This window comes from Bubalus bubalis, chromosome 18, assembly GCF_019923935.1.
Source record: "Bubalus bubalis isolate 160015118507 breed Murrah chromosome 18, NDDB_SH_1, whole genome shotgun sequence".
In the NCBI taxonomy this organism is placed as follows: Eukaryota; Metazoa; Chordata; class Mammalia; order Artiodactyla; family Bovidae; genus Bubalus; species Bubalus bubalis.
The window spans coordinates 44,258,137-44,281,453 of NC_059174.1; the positions used below are offsets into that span (position 1 = coordinate 44,258,137).

Sequence of the window (23,317 nt, forward strand, 5' to 3'; positions counted from 1 at the left end):
CTGTCACTGTTTCCCCATCTATTTGCCATGAAGTGATGAGACCGGATTCCATGATCTTCATTTTTTGAATGTTTTAAGCCAGCTTTTTCACTTTCCTCTTTCACTTTCCTTAAGAGGCTCTTTAGTTCCTCTTCACTTTCTGCTGTAAGGGTGGTGTAATCTGTGTATCTGTAATCTGTGTATTGATATTTTTCCCTACAGTCTTGATTCCAGCTTGTGCTTCATCCAGTCCAGCGTTTCTCATGATGTACTCTGCATATAAGGTAAATAAACAAGGTGACAGTATACAGCCTTAACATACTCCTTTCCTAATTTGGAACCGGTCCATTGTTTCATGTCCAGTTCTAACTGTTGCTTCTTGACCTGCATACAGATTTCTCAGGAGGCAGGTCAGGTGGTCTGGTATTCCCATCTCTTGAAGAATTTTCCACAGTTTGTTGTGATCCACACAGTCAAAGGCTTTGGCATAGTCAATAAAGCAGAAGTAGATATTTTTCTGGAATTCTCTTGCTTTTTCTGTGATCCAACGAATGTTGGCCTTTTCCTCTGCCTTTTCTAAATCATCTTGGACATCTGAAAGTTCATGGTTCATATACTGTTGAAGACTTCCTTGGAGAATTTTGAGCATTACTTTGCTAACATGTGAGATGAGTGCAATTATACTGTAGTCTGAGCACTCTTTGACATTGCCTTTCTTTGGGATTGGAATGAAAACTGACCTTTTCCAGTCCTGTGGCCACTGCTGAGTTTTCCAAATTTGCTGGCATATTGAGTGCAGCACTTTCACAACATCATCTTTTAGGATTTGAAATAGCTCAGCTGGAATTCCATCACTCCCACTAGCTTTGTTCATAGGAATGCTTCCTAAGACCCACTTGACTTCACATTCCAGGATGTCTGGCTGTAGGTGAGTGATCACTTCATCTTGGTTATCTGGGTCATGAAGATCTTTTTTGTGTAGTTCTTCTGTGTTCTGCCCACAGTTTGAAGGACACTAACTTTAATTTCTCATTTCCCCTTCCCCAGCCCCTGGTGGCCACTAATCTGCTTTCTATTTCAGTGGATTTTCTGACTCCAGATAAATGGAATCATAATATGAGATCTTTTGTGATGGACTTCTTTTACTTAGTGTGTTTTTAAGATTCATCATATTGTAGTGTATTTCAGAATTTAATTCCTTTTTATGGCTAAATAGTGTTCCATTATACCAGATACATTGGGGGCTTCCCTGGTTGCTCAGATGGTATAGAATGTGCCTGCAATGCAGGAGAGCTGGGTTCAACCCCTGGGTCAGGTAGGTCCCCTGGACAAGGAAATGGCACCCACTCCAGTATTCTTGCCTAGAGAACTCCATAGACAGAGGAGCCTGGTGATCTACAGTCCATGGGGTCACAAAGTGTTGGACACGACTGAGCGACTAACACACTCTGTATTCTTGCCGCTTCTTATTAATACCTCTGTTCCTGTTAGATCCATACCATTCCTGTCCTTTATTGTGCCCATCTTTGCATTAAATGTTGCCTTGTTATCTCTTATTTTCTTGAAGAGATCTCTAGTGTTTTCCTCTATTTCTTTGCATTGATTGCTGAGGAAGCCTTTCTTATCTCTTCTTGCTGTTCTTTTGAAATCTGTATTCAGATGGTTATATCTTTCCTTTTCTCCTTTGCCTTTTGCTTCTCTTTTCTCAGCTATTTGTAAGCCCTCTTCAGACAACCATTTGGCTTTTTTGCATTTCTTCTTCGTGGGGATGGTTTTGGTCACCGCCTCCTGTTGCTGCTGCTACTGCTAAGTCACTTCAGTCGTGTCCGACTCTGTGCGACCCCATAGACGGCAGCCCACCAGGCTTCCCCGTCCCTGGGATTCTCCAGGCAAGAACACTGGAGTGGGTTGCCATTTCCTTCTCCAATGCATGAAAGTGAAAAGTGAAAGTGAAGTCGCTCAGTTGTGTCCGACTTGTAGCGACCCCATGGACTGCAGCCTACCAGGCTCCTCCATCCATGGATTTTCCAGGCAAGAGTACTGGAGTGGGGTGCCATTGCCTTCTCCCACTGTGTTACAAACCTCCATCCCTAGTTCCTGGGTGATGCTCTGATATCACCCAGGAAATTCCAAGAGATTTAGGAGCTCTGTGTCAGAAACCAGGGTCAAAGACCAAACATTAGAACATAAGATGCCCTTACTACATTTATCTTTTAAGAAATTACAGAAATTTTGGAGCTCTGGTCAGAAGCTAGAGATGAGAACCTATTTATATGGGCTTCCTTGGTGGCTCAGATGGTAAAGCGCCTGTCTGCAATGCGGGAGACCTGGGTTTGATCCCTGGGTTGGGAAGATCCCCTGGAGAAAGAAATGGCAGCCCACTCCAGTAGTCTTGCTGGAAAACCCCATGGACAGAGGAGCCTGGTAGGCTACAGTCCATGGGGTCACTAAGAGTCGGACACAACTGAGTGACTTCACTTTCACTCTGGTGGCTCAGATGGTTAAAAATCTGCCTGCAGTGCAGGAGACCCATCTTCAATCCCTGGGTTGGGAAGGTCCCCTGGAGAAGAGAATGGCTACCCACTCCAGTATTCTTGCCTGGAGAATTCCATGTATAGAGGTTTAATCTCCTTGCAGTCCAAGGGACTTTCAGGAGTCTACTCCATGATAGCCAGCATCATCATGTTCAGTGGTGAAAGACAGAAAACATTCCCCTAGGAACAGAAACAGGACAAGGTTGTCCACTTCCACCACTGTTACACAGCAATGTATTAGAAGGCCTAGCCAGCACAGTTAGTCAGAGGGACTATACTGTCATGAAGTATAGTCCCTTTGATGTACTGTTTGATTCAGTCTGCCAGTATTTTGTTGAGGATTTTTGTGTCTGTATTCTTAAGAGATTTTCATGTAGTTTTCTTACGGTAACTTTGTCTAACCTTGGTATCAAGATAATGTTGGCCTCATAGCATGTGTCAGGAAATATTCCTTTTTCTTCTGTTTTTTGGAGGAGTTTGAATAGGATTGATGTTAATTCTTAAAATGTTTAGTAAAATTCACCAGTGAAACTTGGTATCACCAGTGAAGTATGGTCCTGGTTCTTTGGAGGGTTTTGACTACCAGCCCAGTCTCTTGTTGGACTTGTTAAAGATCTGTTGAGATTTTCTGTTTCTTCTTGAGTCAGTTTTGGTTATTTGTATATTTCTGGAAATTTTTCTTTTTTGTCTAGATTATCTATTTTGTTGGCATACAGTTGTTCATAGTATTCTCCTATGAGTTTTTTAGTCTGTGTAAGATTGGTAGTAATGTTCTTGCTTTCATTTGACTTCAGTTATTTACATTTCCCCATCTTTTTGCTTTGTCTAGACTAGAATCCCAGGGACAGGGGAGCCTGGTGCGCTGCCATCTGTGGGGTCGCACAGAGTTGGACACGACTGAAGCAACTTAGCAGCAGCAGACTAGCTAAAGTTTTGTCTATTTTGTTGATCTTTTCAAAGAACCAACTTTTGGTTTTAATGATTCTGTGTCTCTGTTTGCTGTGTTGTTTATCTTGGGTTGAATTCAGTATTATTATTTCCTTCTTTCTGCTGGATTTGGGCTTAGTTTGCTCTTTTTCTGATTTCTTTCTTCTTTTTGTTCTTTCTTTGAGTGCACCGGGTTTTAGTTGCAGCACTCGGGTTTCTTCGATCTTTAGTTGCGGCATGCAAACTCTTAGTTGTGGCCTATAGGTTATAGTTCCCTGACCAGGGATCAAACCTGGGCCCCCTGCATTGAGGGCACAGAGTCTTAGCCACTGGACCACAGGCAAATTCCTCTAGTTTCTTAATAGATGGTTTGAGATTTTTAAAATATAGCATTTATAATTATAAATTTCTTTCTTGAGTATGGCATTCTTTATATCACCTAATATTGGCAGGTGGTGTTTTCTTTTTCATTTGTCTTCAAGTTTTTTCTTTATTTTTTAATTGAAGGTTGATTGCTTTACAGAATTTTGTTGTTTTCTGTCAAACCTCAACATGAATCAGCCATACAAATTTTTTCTTAATTTCCCTAGTGGTATCTTTTTTGTCTTATTGGTTCTTTATGAGTCAGTTGTTTAATTTCCAAATACTTGTGATTTTCTAATTTCTCTTCTATTACTACTTTCTAGCCTCATTTCCATTTTAGTCGGAGTGGATACTTGATAAAATTCAATCCTTTTCATTTATTGAGAGTTGGTTTGGCCTAAAATTTGGTCTGTTGTGAAGAATGTTCTATGTGCAATGTAAAGTAATGTGCATTCTGCTGTTGTTGAGGGGGAGAAAAGATATTCTAAATCTTTTAAATGCCTTCTCCAGTGCTACTGAGGAAGTCAATTTTGCCCTGCCCTTGAGGGTTAAAACAATGGTCAGCCTCTCTGGCTGGCTTCTCAGTGAATTTTTAGGTAGATCGTAGCACACAACCCTAAATTTTTGGAGGACAATATCCCTGTTCCCCACATGGCACTAGCAAGCTAGCCAGGAACATGGGCTACTGTCCCCATAGCTGCCTTTTACAGAGATGGGAGATGATGAATGGTAATAGCTAGCCACTCTGCAAAATGCCAGAATTCACCAAAAGTTAGCGACCTCTTTCTTCATTAGATGCTCACTTGGATTCTACAGGCATCTGATTAGACTCCATAATTCCAAAATGGTTTGTTCAGATCTTTTGCCAGCCCAGTAGTTGTTTGGGTGGGGGGACCATTCCTGGATCTTCTTACTCCACCATCTTGCATGATGCCCCTCATGCCTGTGTATTTATTTTAAATAGTTGTAATCTTTTGAAATTAATAGTTTTATAATCTGCCTCATGCATAGCATGTTTAATGTTGTTGTATGTTTACCTAACTTTTTCATGTTACAAATAATATAGCAGTCTATTTTGGAAAAAAAAAAAATGTGGACAGAGTTGTAGATTCTGAGTAAGAAATTACGTTTAATAAATCATGTTATATTTTGACCTTAAGTACCTTTTCACCATCACTTGCCCAGTAACTTCCAAACCGACCTTGTGCTTCCTTTTTCATTTTATCTTCCAAGTCACAGAAGGAAAAATACTGGAGAATGGTGGTTGCTAGGGGTAGGAGAAAAAGATGCGTTGTGGTTCAATGGGCAAAAAGTTTTCAATTAAGCAAGGTGATAAAGTTGTAGAGCTCTGCTGTAATTTTGTTTGTAATTAACAATACTGTGATGTACATTTAAAATTTTGTTAAGAGGGTAGCTCTCCTGTGGTGTATTCTTACCACAGTGAATCTGATGGGCTGGAGTCCATGGGGTTGCAAAAGAGTTGGACATGACTTAGCAACTAAACAACAACAGTGTGATTAAGAAAAATCGGGGATTCCCTGGTAGTCCAGTGGTTAGGACTTGGCGCTTTCAATGCTGAGGCCTGGGTCCAATCAATGCTTAGAGAACTAAGATGCTGCAAGCCGGGTGATTCGACCAAAATGAAAAAGAATTGAATTAATAGATAACATTAACAAAATTGCTGGTGAAGTATACCTAACAATGGAGTTGTCTGCCAGTTTGAAAGGGAAAAAAAGTAAGGTAGCATGATGGAAGAAAGTATAACAAAGAGCTGAGTCTGCTACTTGGAGGCAAGGAAAGAGTGCCTCAGGATCAGGAAGAACCACACAGAAAGGACTGGTTACTGAGCCAGGAGGAAACTTGGGGTGAGTGGGAATCATATACTGTTCCTACGTGGTTTTCTATGTTTAGCCACTGCTCCCTAAAATACAATAAATAAAATAAAATAGCACATTAAAATAAATTAGGGATGAAACAATGTGATTTCTGACTCTACTGACATAATTCCCTTATTAGCCAGTTGCACATGAGCTAATTCATGTATTAAAATTATTTGTAGCAGAATAGTACTGGTAATTTTCTACTTTTTCTGTTCTTGTCCTGCTTTCTCTTTCTGCTCTTAGCATCCAGGTTTCAGCCTTCACTACCTCTCATTTGTTCTGTTATCTTCCAGACATGTATACCCTTCTGATTGCTGTTCTAATTAAGTTATTCTTTATAATACTACAAGAACTGTCTTGAAAACATTAAATCTGATCAGATAGTCTCTATCATTAGAACCTGTTTCTCAAACTCTTAGTGTGTGCAAATCATTTTTCATGGTGTCTGTTGCCATAATTTTTTGCTTTGACTCTCTTGCTGTATGATAGAGATTTTCTTCATACCATATTTTGTAAAGTATGCTTTTAATTTTCAACTCTATTGTGGGCTATCTTTAGGACTGCAGATAACAAAATTTTAAGCCAAAGTATGTGATTTTATCAACTTCCCCCAAACTTTTATTAGGTAACTCCTTACTGTAAAAGTTGAGAGTATTCATTTATGAATTTCCTTTCATGTTTCCTTTGCTTCTTATTTTCATCTCCCAATTTTTGTGAGAATAGAGTGTGAAATAGATACCATCTTAACAGCCCATGGACGGAGAAGCCTGGTAGGCTACAGTCCATGGGGTGGCAAAGAGTCAGACAGGACTGAGCAACATCACTTAACTTTTCTAACACTTTGTAACTTTGTAGTCTTTTTCAGAACTATTAAATTTACATTCTATCCTAGCACCTTCAGTGGTAAAGAATCCGCCTGCCTATGCAGGAGTCATGGGTTCTATCCCTGAGTGGGGAATGGAGTAGGAAATGGCAACCACTCCAGTATTCTTTCTTGGAAAATTATATGGACAAAGGAACCTGGCAGGCATGGGGTCGCAAAGCGTTGGACACAACTGAGTGACTGAACGTGCATGCACACTAGCACCTTGGTAAATTGTCACATACAGTAATGTGTTTAAATTATTTTATTGTCCATCTCTTTATTTTTTAATGCCATTGTCTCTGTGAGTTCTTTATTTTGATGTAGCAAAGGATAAGTCTGTATTGGCTTATAGTGCACTAAAGTTCTTTTTTTTTTTTTTTTTCTGGAAATACAGTGAAACTTTCTCATCATATTTAGGTCCTTATGTCAGGAAATTTGTTATCTTTAGTTGCATTTTGTCTTACTTGTTCTGTTGTCTTTCTCATAGACTGTTCTTGTTGTTAGGTTTATTCTGCAGCTATATTTGTCTTACCTCTTTTTTCTTTCTTTAACTCTATGTGTTTTCAGTATGTGAGTTTTATTTTTCTTAAGAATATAAAGCAGTTCTTTCTAAATTTTCTTGTTTCATCTTTCTTTTGGATATATGGATATCATTTGAATGGTTTTGTTATGCCTTGGATAGCCTAATAGAGCTTCTCTTTGGTTTTATAGATGGAAGACCTTTAACCCCACCCCACCTGCCGGCAGCTTCAGGATGAGCTGATTTGTTACCTTGGAGGTCTGGGACTTTATAAAACTTTGTATGGTGGTAATAGTGCTGGTGCTGAGTTTAGGAGTGAGATTGATCCACTTGTAATTTTCCTAGCTTTCTTTTTGGTTAAAGGACAGAACGTAAAACCATGTCTGTTACTTCTGCCCTGATACAGTATTGTTTGGCCACCAGAGAGGGAGGGGAGCTTCAGCTCTGACATTCTACATCTTTTCCTTTATCACATCTGTGTCCCCATCCATCAAGTTGGAGTATGCCTGGGAAAATTTCTCAGCATGCTATATATGGATACTGGAGTTGGCCTTCCAGAGTGGACTAACTCAAAAAATATCTGCATGATACCTTTTAATAAAGTTTTATGGCATAGGTTTGAGGTATTTTCTTGGTTTAGGGGTATTTTAACTTTTTAATTTTCTTTAGTTATAGTGCGGAATAGTCATCTGCAAACCTACAGATGCCATCATCTTTTCCTGAAAGTCTCATAAGTACCTCAAAAAATTTTTAGGATAAAAAAAGGCATGTAAGCTGAAATATGTATCTTCAGTCTAGCTATGGATAAGTTCTGCAGAAAAATATAAAACTTTGCACAGTGTTAAGGGATTTGCTTCCTCTATGATACTCTTTAAATGAATAATATCTGATATGGCAAACTTTCTTATTTGGAGCTTCTGTGGGGATGTCAACATTTTCAGAAGTCTCCTCAGATAGTGAACCTGAAACTGTAGTATTGATAAGAAACTCTTGAGGAATTGATTTAAAATATAGATGTAGATTTCTGTATCCTCTTCACAGAAAATCTGAGTCAGTGGATTTCAGAATCTTTTTTTTTTTAGCTAGTTTACCCTGAAACAGCTGGTCACAGTTCAACTTTGAATAATGCCACCCTGAGTGTTAGAATAGTCAGATTTAATTACGAGGTAGATATTTTAGGTAACTAGGGCATTTCAGGCTGTCCCACGGAGCCGAGTAGATGACAGAGGCTTTACTTGGTTTCTAGAGGACGTACTACTAACCAAGGAAGATATTCTTTTCATTGTCTTATCTTAAACCTGAACCTCAATTTCCCAGACTTTGGGATTTTTGTAGATTGGGAAAATCTTCACTCAGTGAAGATTCACTATACACACACACACACACGCGTGCACGCGCGCGCGTGCGCAACATACAAGTTGCCAGTTTTTTTATTTTGCTAAATGGGGACATTAAAAATAAATCAACAATGAAAGGGCCTTTTTTTAGCACCTCTTACCACAACCACCAAAGATATAAGTCAGTGACAATGTAGAAAGAACACAATACTTTCTAATACAATATTCATAATACTGATAGTCTTTTAAATTGATTACATGTAACTCTATGCAAAACCCACTTTCTTTTCCACTTTTAAAAAAAATTTACTTTAGCAATAAATTAATGAATACTTTCTCATGGAAGGCGTTTAAGGACTGCTCCTTAGTACTGGAAACAGTGCACTGTAAGAGGTGCTACCTGAATACGGTGAGTAGACACCTGTCTCATATCCTCTGTTTTCTTACCAGTTCGCTCCTTTGGTACAGAAGACAGACCAACAGATCGTCCAATACCACCTCGAGATGAAGTCTTTGAATACATAATTTTCCGTGGGAGTGATATTAAAGACCTTACTGTTTGTGAGCCACCAAAACCACAATGTTCTTTGCCTCAGGACCCAGCTATTGTTCAGGTAACATTGTAAATCTGTCTTGGAGTACAAATAAATTTCATACACATAACTAGCCTTGGATTTTACCTCCTTGTTTTAGTCTTTTAAATTTTCTCTATTGAACATTCATGTAGCTTATTACCATTTTCTAGCTACCTAGATACCCAGAATACCTGGGTAATGTTCTCATCCAGGTTTCTCTCTTTAGATGATAAATCGGAACTAAATAAAGTAAGAAATAGCTGAGGGATTTTTCTTTTTTTTTTTCTTTTTCTTTGGCTGTGCTACACAGCATGTGGAATCTTAGTTCCCATGTGGAAGCCTGGAATCTTAACCACTGGATCACCAGAGAAACCCAGGAATTAATTTTTATCATAAGAATTCTCTGACTGCAGCAACAAAGTAGCTAATGTTTATTGAGTTCTGAGTTTATGAGAAGCACTGTTAAAAGCACTGCACATATAATAAGGCAAACCTCACAACACTCTCTGAGCTTGGTACTATAGTTATTCTCTTTTTTATAAGTGAGGAAATTCAATTAGAGCCATAATTTGAACAGACCCAGGCACTCTGGCTCCAGAATCCAGGATCCATTCCACTATATTATTCACATATATTCTATTATTATATATTATATTATTCATACGTGGTTCATTTTACAAACCAGGGTGATAGTGGCTACTCTTAGGTATGTTACTAGGTTTAATGAGAAAAATGCTGAATCACGTTATATGTTTGTATAGTGTACATGGAGTGTTATATAGTCAGCACAAACACAAAAGGATTTTAACATATACAGATATATTATTCGATTCTGTAATAAAGTATTAAAAAGAAGATCCTAAGGCTTCTCATTAAGAGAAATTTCAAAATTTGTGTATTAAAAACAGAAACGTGATGTCTAATAGATTGCAAATTATGAGTTAAAGAGGATGTTCATTATAGTACCCGTTTATATGTTAATTGGAAATACATAGAAACTCTGGATTTCTACTATAGCAGCAGCACAGGAGACAGGTTAACATAAGAGTATTTTTAGTTGTGGGCATAACTGATTAAAAGCTTTGTTGCCCCCATGTGACTTTCCTCCTGAATCCATTTTCTTTCCAACTTTTTTTCTATCAGAAGTCTTTGGTAATTTGCACTAAATTATGCTTGTTGGCTTTTTTAACTTACTCTTTTATGCTGAGAGTGATAAAAATCTTAGTTTTTCACAAAACTGATTGTTAAAAACACACTAAATGTATATGCATTATCGTGCAGGGAATGTACATTCCAGCTTTTAAAAGGATATACCTAATGAACGCTCCTAAAGAAAATATTAAGTGCTGTGTAAAATTAAAATGGGAGGTGGGGGGGAGAAAAAGTACCTTTTAACATTTATTTACTGTTTTTTCTGAATACAAAATAAGCTTTTTATTAAGAAATGGCTGGGTCCATGGTGGTCCAGTGGCTTAGACTTCACACTCCCAGGTCAGGGGGCTTGAGTTCGATCCCTGGTCAGGGAACTAGATCCTACATACTGCAATGAAGATCCTACATGCCACAACTGAAGATCCCTGAGAAAATGTAAACTTCTTAAATGAAGGGAGAAAAGACATGTTCTCGTGTAAATAGTTGCCTGCACTGAACAGGGGATCTTCTCCAGGCACTCTCCCCGACTCAGGGATCAAGTCTGGGTCTCCTGTGTTGCAGGCCGATTCTTTACTGTCTGAGCCACCAGGGAAGCCCCAGCATAATAATAACTATATTTAAAGTATAAATAGTAAATGATTTTGTATGGGATAGTTTGTTTCTGCATCTCTTTCCTGTAAATGTAATATTACACCTCTAACGATTGAAAAGAGTAAAATCAAAAGTGAAATATCTTATGTATGTCAGCACAAGACTGAAACTTAGTACTGTTGATACAACCAAATTTGATTTTTCTCATATTCTTTCTTTAAACAAAGTTCATTTACTTACTCAGGTAACTTTGGTTCTTTCCTAAATCTGCTCTAAAATGAAACCTAAAAGAGGAGTTCATTGTAGAAAAAAGTATTTATAAATCACATTAAGTATAATGGACAAATAAAATCAAATATTGCAGTCAGATTATTCAACTGTTACAACATTAAGTGCATGTTGCAAGTTGTTATAACTGCTTCTGTGTCTAGTAATTGTAATTTAATAGTTTTCTTTAAACTGTAAATATGCAAATTTATTTCCATTATGTACATATTGTTTAGAGCCTGATAAATTAACCCATAGTCTTTTCTTCAGTCTTCACTAGGTTCATCTACTTCTTCATTCCAGTCAGTGGGCTCCTATGGACCTTTTGGCAGGATGCCAACGTACAGTCAGTTCAGTCCAAGTTCATTAGTTGGGCAGCAGTTTGGGGCTGTTGGTGTTGGTATGTTGTGTTTTTTTCCTTTCTTTCTTTTTTTAATTTTCCTGTCTTTATCATAAAGATATATAAAACCTTCCACAAGTTTTCAGACATTGTTTGATTTTCCTTTTGTAACCTGTTATTTTGAAGATTTTGGTCCTTAATGATTAGTGGTTCTATAAAGGCCATCTCTTAGAATAGTAACTTTTTAAAATCTAGGTATATCCAATTACCAAATTTTATTGAATATTATTTTAAATTTACACAAGATATAGCCATTTAAAATAAACTTTTTTTTCCAATAGGATGGGTTTTCAAAAAGGGAAATGGAGATAATTCTGTTGTTAAGGAATAGTAAACAACACTGTGGGCTTCCCTGGTGTCTTAGTCGTAAAAGAGTCCACCTACAATGCAGGAGACATGTGTTCAATCCCTGGACTGGGAAGATCCCCTGGAGAAGGGAATGGCTACCCACTCCAGTATTCTTGCCTAGAGGATTTCATGGACAGAAGAGCCTGGCGTGCTACAGTCCTTCGCATAGAGTTGAACAGAACTGAGCAACTAACATACACAACACTATAAGAAAATATAGACAGGCTAGGCTAATAACAGTCCTACTTGTGACTAGAAGACAAAGGCTCTCATGTACAACTAGATATAATTAGGTGAACTTTTTTGTGTTTTTGTAGCTGTGCATTTTACCTTTTAAGTATACCTTTATTGATTTCATTGAAATAATCACTTATCAGTTTATTTCACTGAATCACAAATCCAGTTTTCAAGTTTATCTTGAAACTCATTAGTATATTAATAGATTTTATTAATTAAGTAAACTTCTACACTGATATTTTACACTCTTAAAAGAAGAAATACAACTCTTAGAAAACATGACTTAGGGTTTATAATTGGTAGTGGTATTGGTGGTGTTCATTTTGAAACTATTTTTTGTATGTATAATAGGATAAGGCATATGAATAATATATTGATGTTGATAAATGGTATTTTTACCTTGGAGAAGGGAGATACACATATTGAATGGGGAAAGGTAAAGAACAGTGTTGTGGTAGTGAATGTGAATTGGAGGTATAGGTGTGAACTCATTTTTTAAAAACTGATTATTTCCTGATTCTGTTCATAGAAAAGGCCTAGAAGCAATGATACCCAGTAGCAAAGGACATGTGTAGACCCAGTTCTTGCTTTCTAAATACTTTTCCCCACTAAATGGAATCTAGGCCCCTTTTAAAAAGAAGAAAAAGGAAACTTTTTTTTAAGTAAAATAACACTACCTAAGAAATATAAGGAATGGTGGATATAGAAAATCACCGTTGTTAATCTCTAGTGAAATAATTAGCAGGGATTAGCAGTGGATGCTAAAATCATTGGGTGAATGAGGTTGAAACAGGATATTAAAATAATCTTAAAGTATCATCACACAGTTTACTTGTTAATTATAAAGGGAGAAGATGTACCTTTATAATGGAGAAATCTGATGGTCAGTCACCATCTTAATTAATTCATCAAGTTTGGTATTGCCATAATTATTGATTATATGTCTTCTGGTGTGATGATACATGGGAGAGGTGTAAACAACTTTACTTCTGGGCATTCTTGCTAAAACTGCAGACTCTAACATTGAAGAAACTGACATACATTTTCAGAAGGTCAAGTTTTTCAAAGGATTCAGTGTTATGAAGAAGAGAGGGAGCAGGGCTGTTTTAGACTTGGGAAGACTGAAGAAACATAGCATCCAAATGTAATATATGGTCAGATCCCAAGTTTTAGGAAAAGCTGATAATAAAGAATGTTTTAGGGACTAGTGAGGAACTTTGAGTGAGGACTAAATGTAGGATGATGTTCATTTTCTTAGATGTGGTAATCGTATTGTGGTTAACCATATAGGAGAATATGTTTTAGGGAGATGACTTTAGTACTGAAGGGTGAAGAGTCAGATTGATTATGGCATATGTAGGTGAAAAGAGAAGTCTGTATATCACAATATGAAGAAATGAAAAAAATGGGATAGGCGTGGTGAGAAGTTAGTAGTTGGTGAGCTAGGTGAGGAATATACTGATATTCAGTGTACTCCCTTTTTTTGACACAAGTTTGACATTTTTCAAGTTTATATATTTTTGTTGGGGGTGGTAGTTCTTTCATCTCTAATCAGAATTTAAATGTTTAATTCTTGGATAGGTGAAATAACTTTGGTCTATGTACCTCCTAATTGTACTTAAGGAAAGATCAATGTTAACTTATCCATGTTAAATCAAAGTATACCCTATGTTAGTTATGACTATTAGAATCCTATTCTGAGGATTCAAAATAAGGGACAGTTGCAAATTATTTTATCCTTTTGAGATTCCTTTCACTAAGTTGAATAGTTAGCTAACGTCTGGATTGTTGTACTTACCTTCTACATTACTGTGAAGTTGCATGACAGTATTTATAAAAGTATTTGAAACAGGGTCTAACACAAAATGTCTGCATAGTAAATGCTGCTTTTGCTATTCCTCACATCCTGCTCCTCTGATCAGAGTATTTTGTGGTGGTGAAATACATTAATATATTCCTTATAAATACTTTTATCTAATTTTTATATTGGGGTTTGCTGGTTTAGTGTTCTTTGAATGTCAAAACATAGGTTTTACTTGTGTTTTCCATATGAATAGACTAGCTTTTGCAGTAGCAAATTATTTTTGATTGTTTGATTTCCATACTGGTAGAATTATTTGTGGAGTGGCTAATTAAAGAACTATGTATAGTATTTAGAAATAGTTAAATGAGGAGGAGGAAAACTGTAGCATTGATTAAGGTGGCAGATGTTCTTTAGAAACAGAATTAACTCAGATACAGTTTGTGTTGATACAAATTAAGCCAGATTTTAATCTAAGCCTCTTGTTTTCATTCTGTGCCTAGTATTCTGATGTAAAGAGGACGTTTAAATAAATTGGGATTACTCTACTGCTGTTTGGGGGAATTTTTTCCATTTTAATTTTCATATATTATCATCTTTTTATAGTTTTATTTGCAGTTTATATCATGAAGGATTAGTATCTTTAATATCTAAAGAGCTTCTGAAAATAAAGATCTACAACCCAACAGAAAAATAGATAAAGATTAGGAATTAACTTTGCCTTTTTCAGAAAAAAATACAGATGGCCTTTAAACATGGAAAGATGCTTAAATCTTGCTTATGGTGAGATAATTAAATCAGCACCACAACACCATTTCTCATTATCAATTTGACAGAAACCCAGAAATTTGCATATATTCTGTTTTGTCACAATTGTGAGGAAACAGATACTCTCATACTTTGAAAGGAATGATGCAGTGCATAGAATTAAAACGTTTTTTTAAGCTGACACTCAGATTATTCTTATGTGCAAAGATTAGGTCACTACTACCGTTAATTCATAGGCCTCTAGGAAAAATTAATTATCGCAATGAACTGAAGCAGCAAACAGCCATGGCGTGCTTTCTCTCACACTACTCTTGTGGGCAAGAGGAGGTATATTGCCTGAACAGTCAGGCAAATGAATACATTTTAGCTGCTTAAATAATCAAATCATATTGGACAGTGATTCTCTTAGGTCTCTAGTGTTTTGTACAGATTAATTTTTAATCACTGAGTTTAATGAACACTTAACTTGCTTATGAACTTTATAAAGTTAGTATAAACCAGGAGAGTGTTTCATGCATTAAGAATGACAGACTAAGGATTATTAAAGATCTACTTTGGAATTCCCTGGCAGTCCAGTAGTTAGGACTTTGTGTTTCCACTGCAGGGGACCCATGGTTGGGGGAAACTAAGATCCCATATGACGTGTGATGTGGCCAAAAATAAATAAAAGACCTACTTCAGTAATGTGTAAAGGAATTGAACATTCCGGTTAAAAGGCAGAGATCATCAAACTGAATTTTTAAAAAAAGACCCTGTTAGGTTCTAATGAGATGGATGAAACTGGAGCCTATTATACAGAGCGAAGTAAGTCAGAAAGAAAAACACCAATAGAGTATATTAACGCATATATATGAAATTTAGAAAGGTAGTAACGATGACCCTAAATGCGAGACAGCGAAAGAGACACAGACGTAAAGAACAGAGTTTTGGACTCTGTGGGAGAAGGCAAGGGTGGGATGATTTGAGAGAATACCATTGAAACATGTATATTATCATATGTGAAATAGATCGCCAGTCAGGTTCGATGCATGAAACGGTGCTCAGGGCTGGTGCACTGGGATGACCCTGAGGGATGGGATGGGGAGGGAGGGAGGGTCAGGATAGGGAACACATGTACACCCATAGCTGATTCGTGTGAATGTATGTCAAAAACCACCACAATATTGTAAAGTAATTAGCCTCCAATTAAAATAAATTTTTTAAAAAGACCCTGTTATATGATAAGAAAAGTATGTTAGAAAAATTAACGTCAGACAACACTGCTTAAAGGTCAGAAGTACTGCCAAAGATACAGAAGGATTCTTTATAACAGTACAGTGGACAGTTCATCAGAAAGCTGTGACAATCCTAAATGTGTATGTGACTTTTATAAAATAATACACCAACAATTGCAGAATATATATTCTTTTCATGGAGAAGGAAATGGCAACCCACTCTAGTATTCTTGCCTAGAGAATCCCATGGACAGAGGAGCCTGGTGGGCTGCCATCCATGGGGTCGCACAGAGTTGGACACGACTGAAGTGACTTAGCATGCATGCATGCGTTAGAGAAGGAAATGGCAACCCACTCTGTCCCTGGAGAGTCCCAGGGACAGAGGAGCCTGGTGGGCTGCTGTCTATGGGATCGCAGATTTGGACATGACTGAAGTGACTTAGCAGCAGCAGCAGATTCTTTTTAAGTAAGTATGGATCAATCAATGGGATAAATCAAATCTTGGTCTATAAAAGAAGTTACATTAAATTCAGAAAGATTGAAATCATGATATTTTCTTAAACCACAAAGAAATTAAGTTTGGAGTTAATAATAAAGATAACTTGAAAAAATACACAAATAATTAGAAGTTGAACAAACATAAAAATCATTAATGAATTAAAGAAGAAATCACAGGAGAAATTAGAAGATATTTTAAAATATAATGATCATAAACCACAACATATCAAAATTTTTGAGTGGAGCTTAAGCATTGCTTAGCTCATACCTTTAAACACATATATAAGAAAACAAAAATATTTTAAAATCAGTGCTCTAAGCTACCAGTTTATTAAGAATGGTAAAACAAAAAAAGGAAAGAAAATTAGCCCAAAAGTACTAGAAAGAAGAAAAAAATTAAAACAGAAAGGAAATAGAAACTAAAAAAAAAAAAAAAAGTATGTCTATATATAATATCAATAAAGCCAGAAATTGGCTTTTAAAAAAACTTCATAAAATTAATAATCCTCTAGCAAAACTAAACAAGGGGGAGAAACTCAAATACTGATATCAAGAGTGAAAGAGTAGACATCACTGTAGATCCTAAAAGGATAATGTGAAGATACTGTGAACAACTTGATGTCAACAAACTTGTCATTTTAGATGAAATTGCCAAATTTCTTGAAACTTCAACTTGCCTAAACCAATACAAGAGAAAGTATAATCTCACTAGCACTCTGTTAAAGAAGTTGAAACTGTAATTTAAAATCTTCCATAAAGAAAATTCTAGACTGTTTGCTTTACTGGTAAATTCTGCCATTTAGGGAAGAAATAATTTTACCAATCTTTCAAACTCTTTGAGAGAATAAAGGAGAAGAACACTTCCTAACCAGGTAATGAAGGCAAGATAAGATACCAAAATGTAAGTGAAATTATTACAAGAAAATAAAATTACAGCTAATTTCCATGAACATACATATAAAAATCCTCAGTGTAGTCTTATCAGTGGAAGTCAGCAATTCATAAGAAGGTTAGTACATAATGACAAAGTTTATCTCAGGAATGCAAAGATGTTATAACATTTGAAAATCATTGGTAATTTACCACATTAACAGAATGAAGCAGAAAAGCTGCAATCCCAAAAGATATAGAGGAAGTGTTCAATAAAATTTGATACTCATTTATCAACAAGTAAGGAATAGGAGGGAATTTACTCATTTGATCAGTAAAATGAAAAGCTTGCATACATAATAGTGGGATAATGAAAAGCTTGCATACATAATGTGGGATAATGAAGGCTGTTCCCTTAAGGTAAGGAATAAAGTAAAAGCAGAATTGTATCTTATTTCATGTAGTGTTCTTCTGGAGGTCCTAGTCAGTCCAACAAGGCAAGAAAAAAATAAAAGATTCAGAGATTGGAAAGGCAGAACTAAAAATGTCATTATCAGAAGGTGACATGATTCTGTGTATAGAAAATGCAAAGGAATATTAAAACCACTAGAATGAGTAAGTGAATTTAACATGGTAAGGGACACATGGTAAGCACACAAAAATCAACCAGATTTTTATATTCGGAATAGGCAGGTTGAAAAACTATGGCCTGTGGACCAAATCTTGCCAGCCTCCTGTTTTATTAGAATACAGCCATACCCATTTATTTGCATGTTGTGGCTACTTTTACACTACAGGTGCAGAGTTGTATAGTTGTAATAGATCATGTGGCCTGAAAAGCCTAGAATATTTTATTTACCATCTGACAAATTATAAAATTTGCTGATCTAGAACAGGTTATTGGTAAATGAAATATAAAATACAGTGCAGCTTATAATAGCATCAGTAACACCAGATACCCAGGAATGAATATAAAAAAAGATATTTAAAAGCCTCTGTACTAGTGGTTCTCAGTAGAGGGAAGTTCATTTCATCCCCGTCCCTCAGGAGACGTGTGATAATGTTTGATGACATTTTTGGCTGTCACAACTTGGGTGCTACTACTATCCAGTGGACAGAGGCCAGGGTGCTACTTAACATCCTATCATGCACGGGACAGCCCTCAAAACAAAAGATTGTCTGGCCCACCGTGTCAGTAGTGCTGATGCTGGGAAACTGCTGTTCAATGAAAATGACAAAACATTGCTGAGAGAGATTACAAATCTACATAAATCCATGCTAAGGGGTTAAAAGATTCAGTATTTTTATGGTGACACTTTTCCTCCAAATTACAAATTTACAGGTTTAACATAATCTTAGTAAAAATCCCATCACACTTTAAAAAATAGAAATTAACACATTGATCCTAATATTTGTATGAAAATACAAACTCTATAATAACCAATACACTCTGGAAGAAAGAGGAAGTTTGAAGTATATGCTGTTTCAAGATTCAAGACAGGGAATGATCAGTACAACAATAGACAAACACAGGTAGAGAATAGAGGGTTTAGAAATAGACCTATTTAAGTGCTGACTTAAGACAAAGATGCCAGTGCAGTTCAGTGGAAAGGAGGAAATCTTTCCAACAGATAATGTTGCAGCAGCTGGGTATCTATTTGGAAAAAATTAACATTGATCCCTCCCTAACCCTATGCATAAAAGGTAATTCGAGATAAATCAGTAGCAGAATTGGCATGAAGGAGGTGGGTGTTGTACGACCAAGAACTCAGAAAAGAGATGGAGAATATAGAAGAGTTTTCTAACCAGAGGGCAAGGAGTAGGAGGTTGAGTCAGGTGAGAAAACAGCAGGGTGGAGGTTGAATACGCATCATCAGAGTAGTCTATATCTTGGTCATTACCTAGAAATGCTAGGGATGATGGACTCAGCATTCTACAGAACTATTGAGAGCACTAGTCTCAACATTTCTGGGCATGTTGTGGGAGATTATCCTAGGCCTCTCCTTAGCTGACTGGGGCCACAGCCTGAATGGATTACAACTCTTAAGGAATCCCATTCATTCTTACCGTCTGAGGTGCTGTGATAAGTTCTGCTGCCCCGTTTTAAGAGGGATATGAACAACTAGAATTCATTAAATTAGGGAGAAGTCAGAGGCAAGGCTTAAAGAATATGTGAAGGTAAGTAATGGTTGAAGGAACTAGAGTTGCTTAGCTTGAAAATAAGATGTGAGGGACATGTTCATAATGTTCAAGTAATTTAAAAGCAGGTAATTAAACTTCTGTTGTGGAGTAGACATGAAAACAATGAGGGAAGGGGTAGACAGATTGGCGGGCGGTGGGGGCGATTGCTTATAAACTAAAGCAGATAGAGGTGGGTAAGGAGGACTGTTGAAAACCTATGTAGATTAAATATTAAGAGATCACAGCATGTGGAAAGTGATTGATTCGTAAATTCTGAGGAAATGTAGAGAAGATTGACATAACCTAATATAGCAAAGAATTGAGTCCTTTTGAGGGATTTTTTTCTTCTTCATATTATCTGAGCTTTTTGTGGTTGCTTTAGGCAGAACATAGCCCCACAATACTGTCCTGAGGAGAAACATTAAAATGGACTGGAGTCCATTGTCCATTGGAAATGCTGGAAAAGCTATTTGTAGACCTGTCTGCTGATTGGGCTATTTATACAGATACTTGGTTTTGAAATAATTGAACCTTCATGTTAGTGTTGAATATACCATTTCTGCTACTTCTCTATCTGATGTGCATTCTGCTGTCCTACCTGCGTAACTGCTCAGGACAGTATTGCATATGTTACAAAAATCGTTTCCAAAGAAGCTGGAGTACATATGGGCTTGCTTTTATATGTATATACTGCCAAAATTTTCTCAAAATTATTTTTTGATTCAGTTTCATTAATTTCTAGTATTACTAACTTGCTCAAGTGTTATGGGGAAGGACAGTTATCATCACTAACATGTTATATTACTTTATATAATAGAAAGGTTTAAAAAAAAAATTTTTTTATTTTCATTAAAATTTTTTTTCTTAAAGCCGGAAGCTCCTTGACATCCTTTGGAACAGAAGCATCAAGCAGCAGTGCCCTCTCCCAAAGTAGTGCGGTTGGTTCTGCCTTTACACAGGATTCAAGAGCTCTAAAAACACAGCTATCTCAAGGTAAGCTGTTTTTTCCTTCAAAAATTTCCATTCTAAATTTCTGTGGTGGTTTTTGTCTTTCTTTGAATGGAAGAGCTTTTGCAGCTTGTGAATCACGTGTATAATTTCTATTTAGCTCTTTTTAAATTGTCATCCAAATAAGTACATTATTGAATGACTTCCACTGTTCAGACTTTTCACAATTCTTAGATCATAAAATGAAAACGGTGAACACTGTTTGAATTTTTTTTTTTTCCTAACAAAGCGATTATATTACTTGTATATGGTGGTTGAGTCACTAAGTCATGTCTGACTCTTGTGATCCCATGGACTGAAACCCACCAGGCTTCTCCATCCATGGGATTTTCCAGGCAAGAATACTGGAGTGGGTTGCCATTTCCTTCTCTATGGGATCTTCCTGACCCAGGGATCTAACCCGAGTCTCCTGCATAGCGGGCAGATTCTTTACTGGCTGAGCAACCAGGGAAGCCATATATAATATGTACTTGTATACAATACTTAAATATTATAGGTTAGTCTCAGACTCACCACTGAGGATGAATTCTCTATGAATTTGAAATAGTAGCTGAGGAAACAAGCTGTTCCTTATGCTGTTGCATCTTTCCTAGCATCCTCATAATCTAGAACAGTGGCTTTCAGTTTGGCCACCTAGAACCAAATCATCTAATCTGGAATGCTTCTTTAAAATGTAGATCCTGAGAACTGATACATAAGAATCCTGGGAGCTTGGAGATCTGCATTTTAATAAACTTCTTAAAGGATCCTGTTTCATTTGTTTTTAATTTTGTTTTTCTACCAGCCAGTCTCATAACCTTCAGTGATTCTAAGATTCCTTTTCTTTATCTGCTGCTAAAGTAGATGATACTGGCCCATAGCCTTATATGGATATTTACTTTCAAATAAAACAATGTAAAGTCATTTCAGAAATACCCTGTAATCAGGACAATATTTTCAAAAACTCTTCAGGGTAAAATCAAGCCAGTGCTAAACATAATCCTGTGTATCTCACTTTAGATATTTTGAAATAGTTGTAGTTACTTTTATTCATATTAACTTAAAATAACTTAATTTTTAATTTGTTAACATTCTGAAGATTTCTTGTAAGTATTAATAAATTAGAAATAGACTAAGTGTACTGTATAGCACAGGGAACTATTTAATATCCTGTGATAAACCATAATAGAAAAAAAGCATGAAAAAAGAATGTGTGTGTATGTATATAACTGAATCATTTTGCTTTACAGTAGAAATTAAACAACTTTGCGAGTACTTCAATAAAATAAATCTTTAAAGAAAGAGTTACACTCAGCATAGGAAGAAAATAAAAATACTCAATTTCACTACCCAGAAATAACATATTTATTTGCAGATTTTAACATAAGATTTCCTTCTGAGAGAAAATATTTAATCTTTTTAAGCATTAATTTTCTGTGCTATAAAATAGGACTTACTGATAAAGTAACAGACTTATTGTAAGGGTTAATTTTTTTAAAATGTGTGTAGTGCCCTTCACATAGTACCTGACAGGGAACGTGCTCAGTAGATGTTAGTGGTCTTAATTAATAACTAGCATTAACCTTAATATTGAAGCACCAGAAAGATTCTTATTAAAATCATAATAACTCTGCATCTCATTGCTACTCAGCATTGTTCTGGAACTTTTAGCTGTGTCAGGAAAAAGAAAGAAATATGAATACTAGAATTAGCATTATTTGTCGATGCTAACTTTCTTCTTGGAATTGAGAATTCACTGAAAAACCTAAAACTAATAAGGGACTTCAATTAGAGGTAAAATGTAGAGAATAAGTACAAAAATCAATAGATGTCCTAAAACCTAACCCACTGATTATTAATGGGGATAAAAGAAGATGTTCACAATGATGAGAAATAGAAATTATATAGAAAATATATAAATATGACCAGCCTCTGATGAAAGAAAGTGTAATAGAGAGACATAAAAGAAGTTACCTATAATCAGAAAAGCATATCTTATCTCTAAATACAAAGATTTAGTTTTAGAAAGACTTTACTTCTTATAATAACTTTACTGTACTTTGTAAGAGAACCTAATAAAATACATACACAGACTGTCTTAAAAGCATGCAAATATACCTAGACATGTTTTAAAAATAAAAGTAATGAGATAGGGCTTACCTCTTAATAAAGTATACATAAAATAAGCAGTGCAGGAATAAATTTAGAGATGAATGGAGCAAAAGTCAGAAATACATCCAAGTATAAATAAGTAATTAATATATGATAAGGATGCTATTTTTAAATTAATGGAGAAAGACTTGTTGTCCAGTAAATGATGTTGTTAACAGATAACTGTCTGATCATTTGGAAAGTTAACTCCAGAATTCTTCCCTCATACTTCAGAGTAAGTTTTAAATAGATTAAAATGTTTTTTAAAAAAAAAATTTACAAGAAACAGAGGAGGCCTGGGGTTCTGCATTTTAATTTCACCAACTAAATTTCTGAAATTTATCAAATTTTAACACCTAGAATTTTCTTGCAACTGGGAAGATAAGAATGAAGGTAACTAGAGGGAGTGTGTGTATAATAAGAGCTTTTGAGTTTTATGTTTGCATGTATGCTAAGTTGCTTCAGTTGTATCTAACTCTGCGACCCTATGGACTGTATAGCCTACCAGGCTCCTCTGTCTATGGGATTCTCCAGACAAGAAGACTAGAGTAGATTGCTATGCCCTTCTCTAGGGGATCTTCCCAACCTAGGGATTGAACCCCATGTCTCTTAAATCTCCTGCATTGGCAGGCGGGTTTTTTATCACTAGCACCACCTGAGAAGCCCCTATATAAGATCATTTAATGGACTATCATAAAATTACCTATAAACAGGGACTTCCCTGGTGGTCCAGTGGTTAAGCATCCATATAACATTGCAGGGCACACAGGTTCAATCCCTGGTCAGGAAACTAGGATCCCACATGCTGTGGAGCAGCTAAGCCCTTGAGCTACAGGAGTCTGTGCCACAAGGTCCCACATGACACGTTGAAG

General features: G+C 36.2%; 1 protein-coding gene across 8 annotated transcripts in view; it reads left to right on the forward strand.

Moving 5' to 3' along the window:
* LSM14A (LSM14A mRNA processing body assembly factor) overlaps window positions 1-23,317 on the forward strand; it is a 53,808-nt gene that overhangs the window by 15,513 nt on the left and 14,978 nt on the right. For all 8 annotated transcript variants that reach the window (XM_044932195.1, XM_044932197.1, XM_006042944.3 and 5 more), the window contains exons 2-4: window positions 8,856-9,019; window positions 11,261-11,390; window positions 20,178-20,300. In XM_044932195.1, the coding sequence (XP_044788130.1) occupies window positions 8,856-9,019; window positions 11,261-11,390; window positions 20,178-20,300 (417 nt within the window). The remainder of the gene's footprint in view (window positions 1-8,855; window positions 9,020-11,260; window positions 11,391-20,177; window positions 20,301-23,317) is intronic.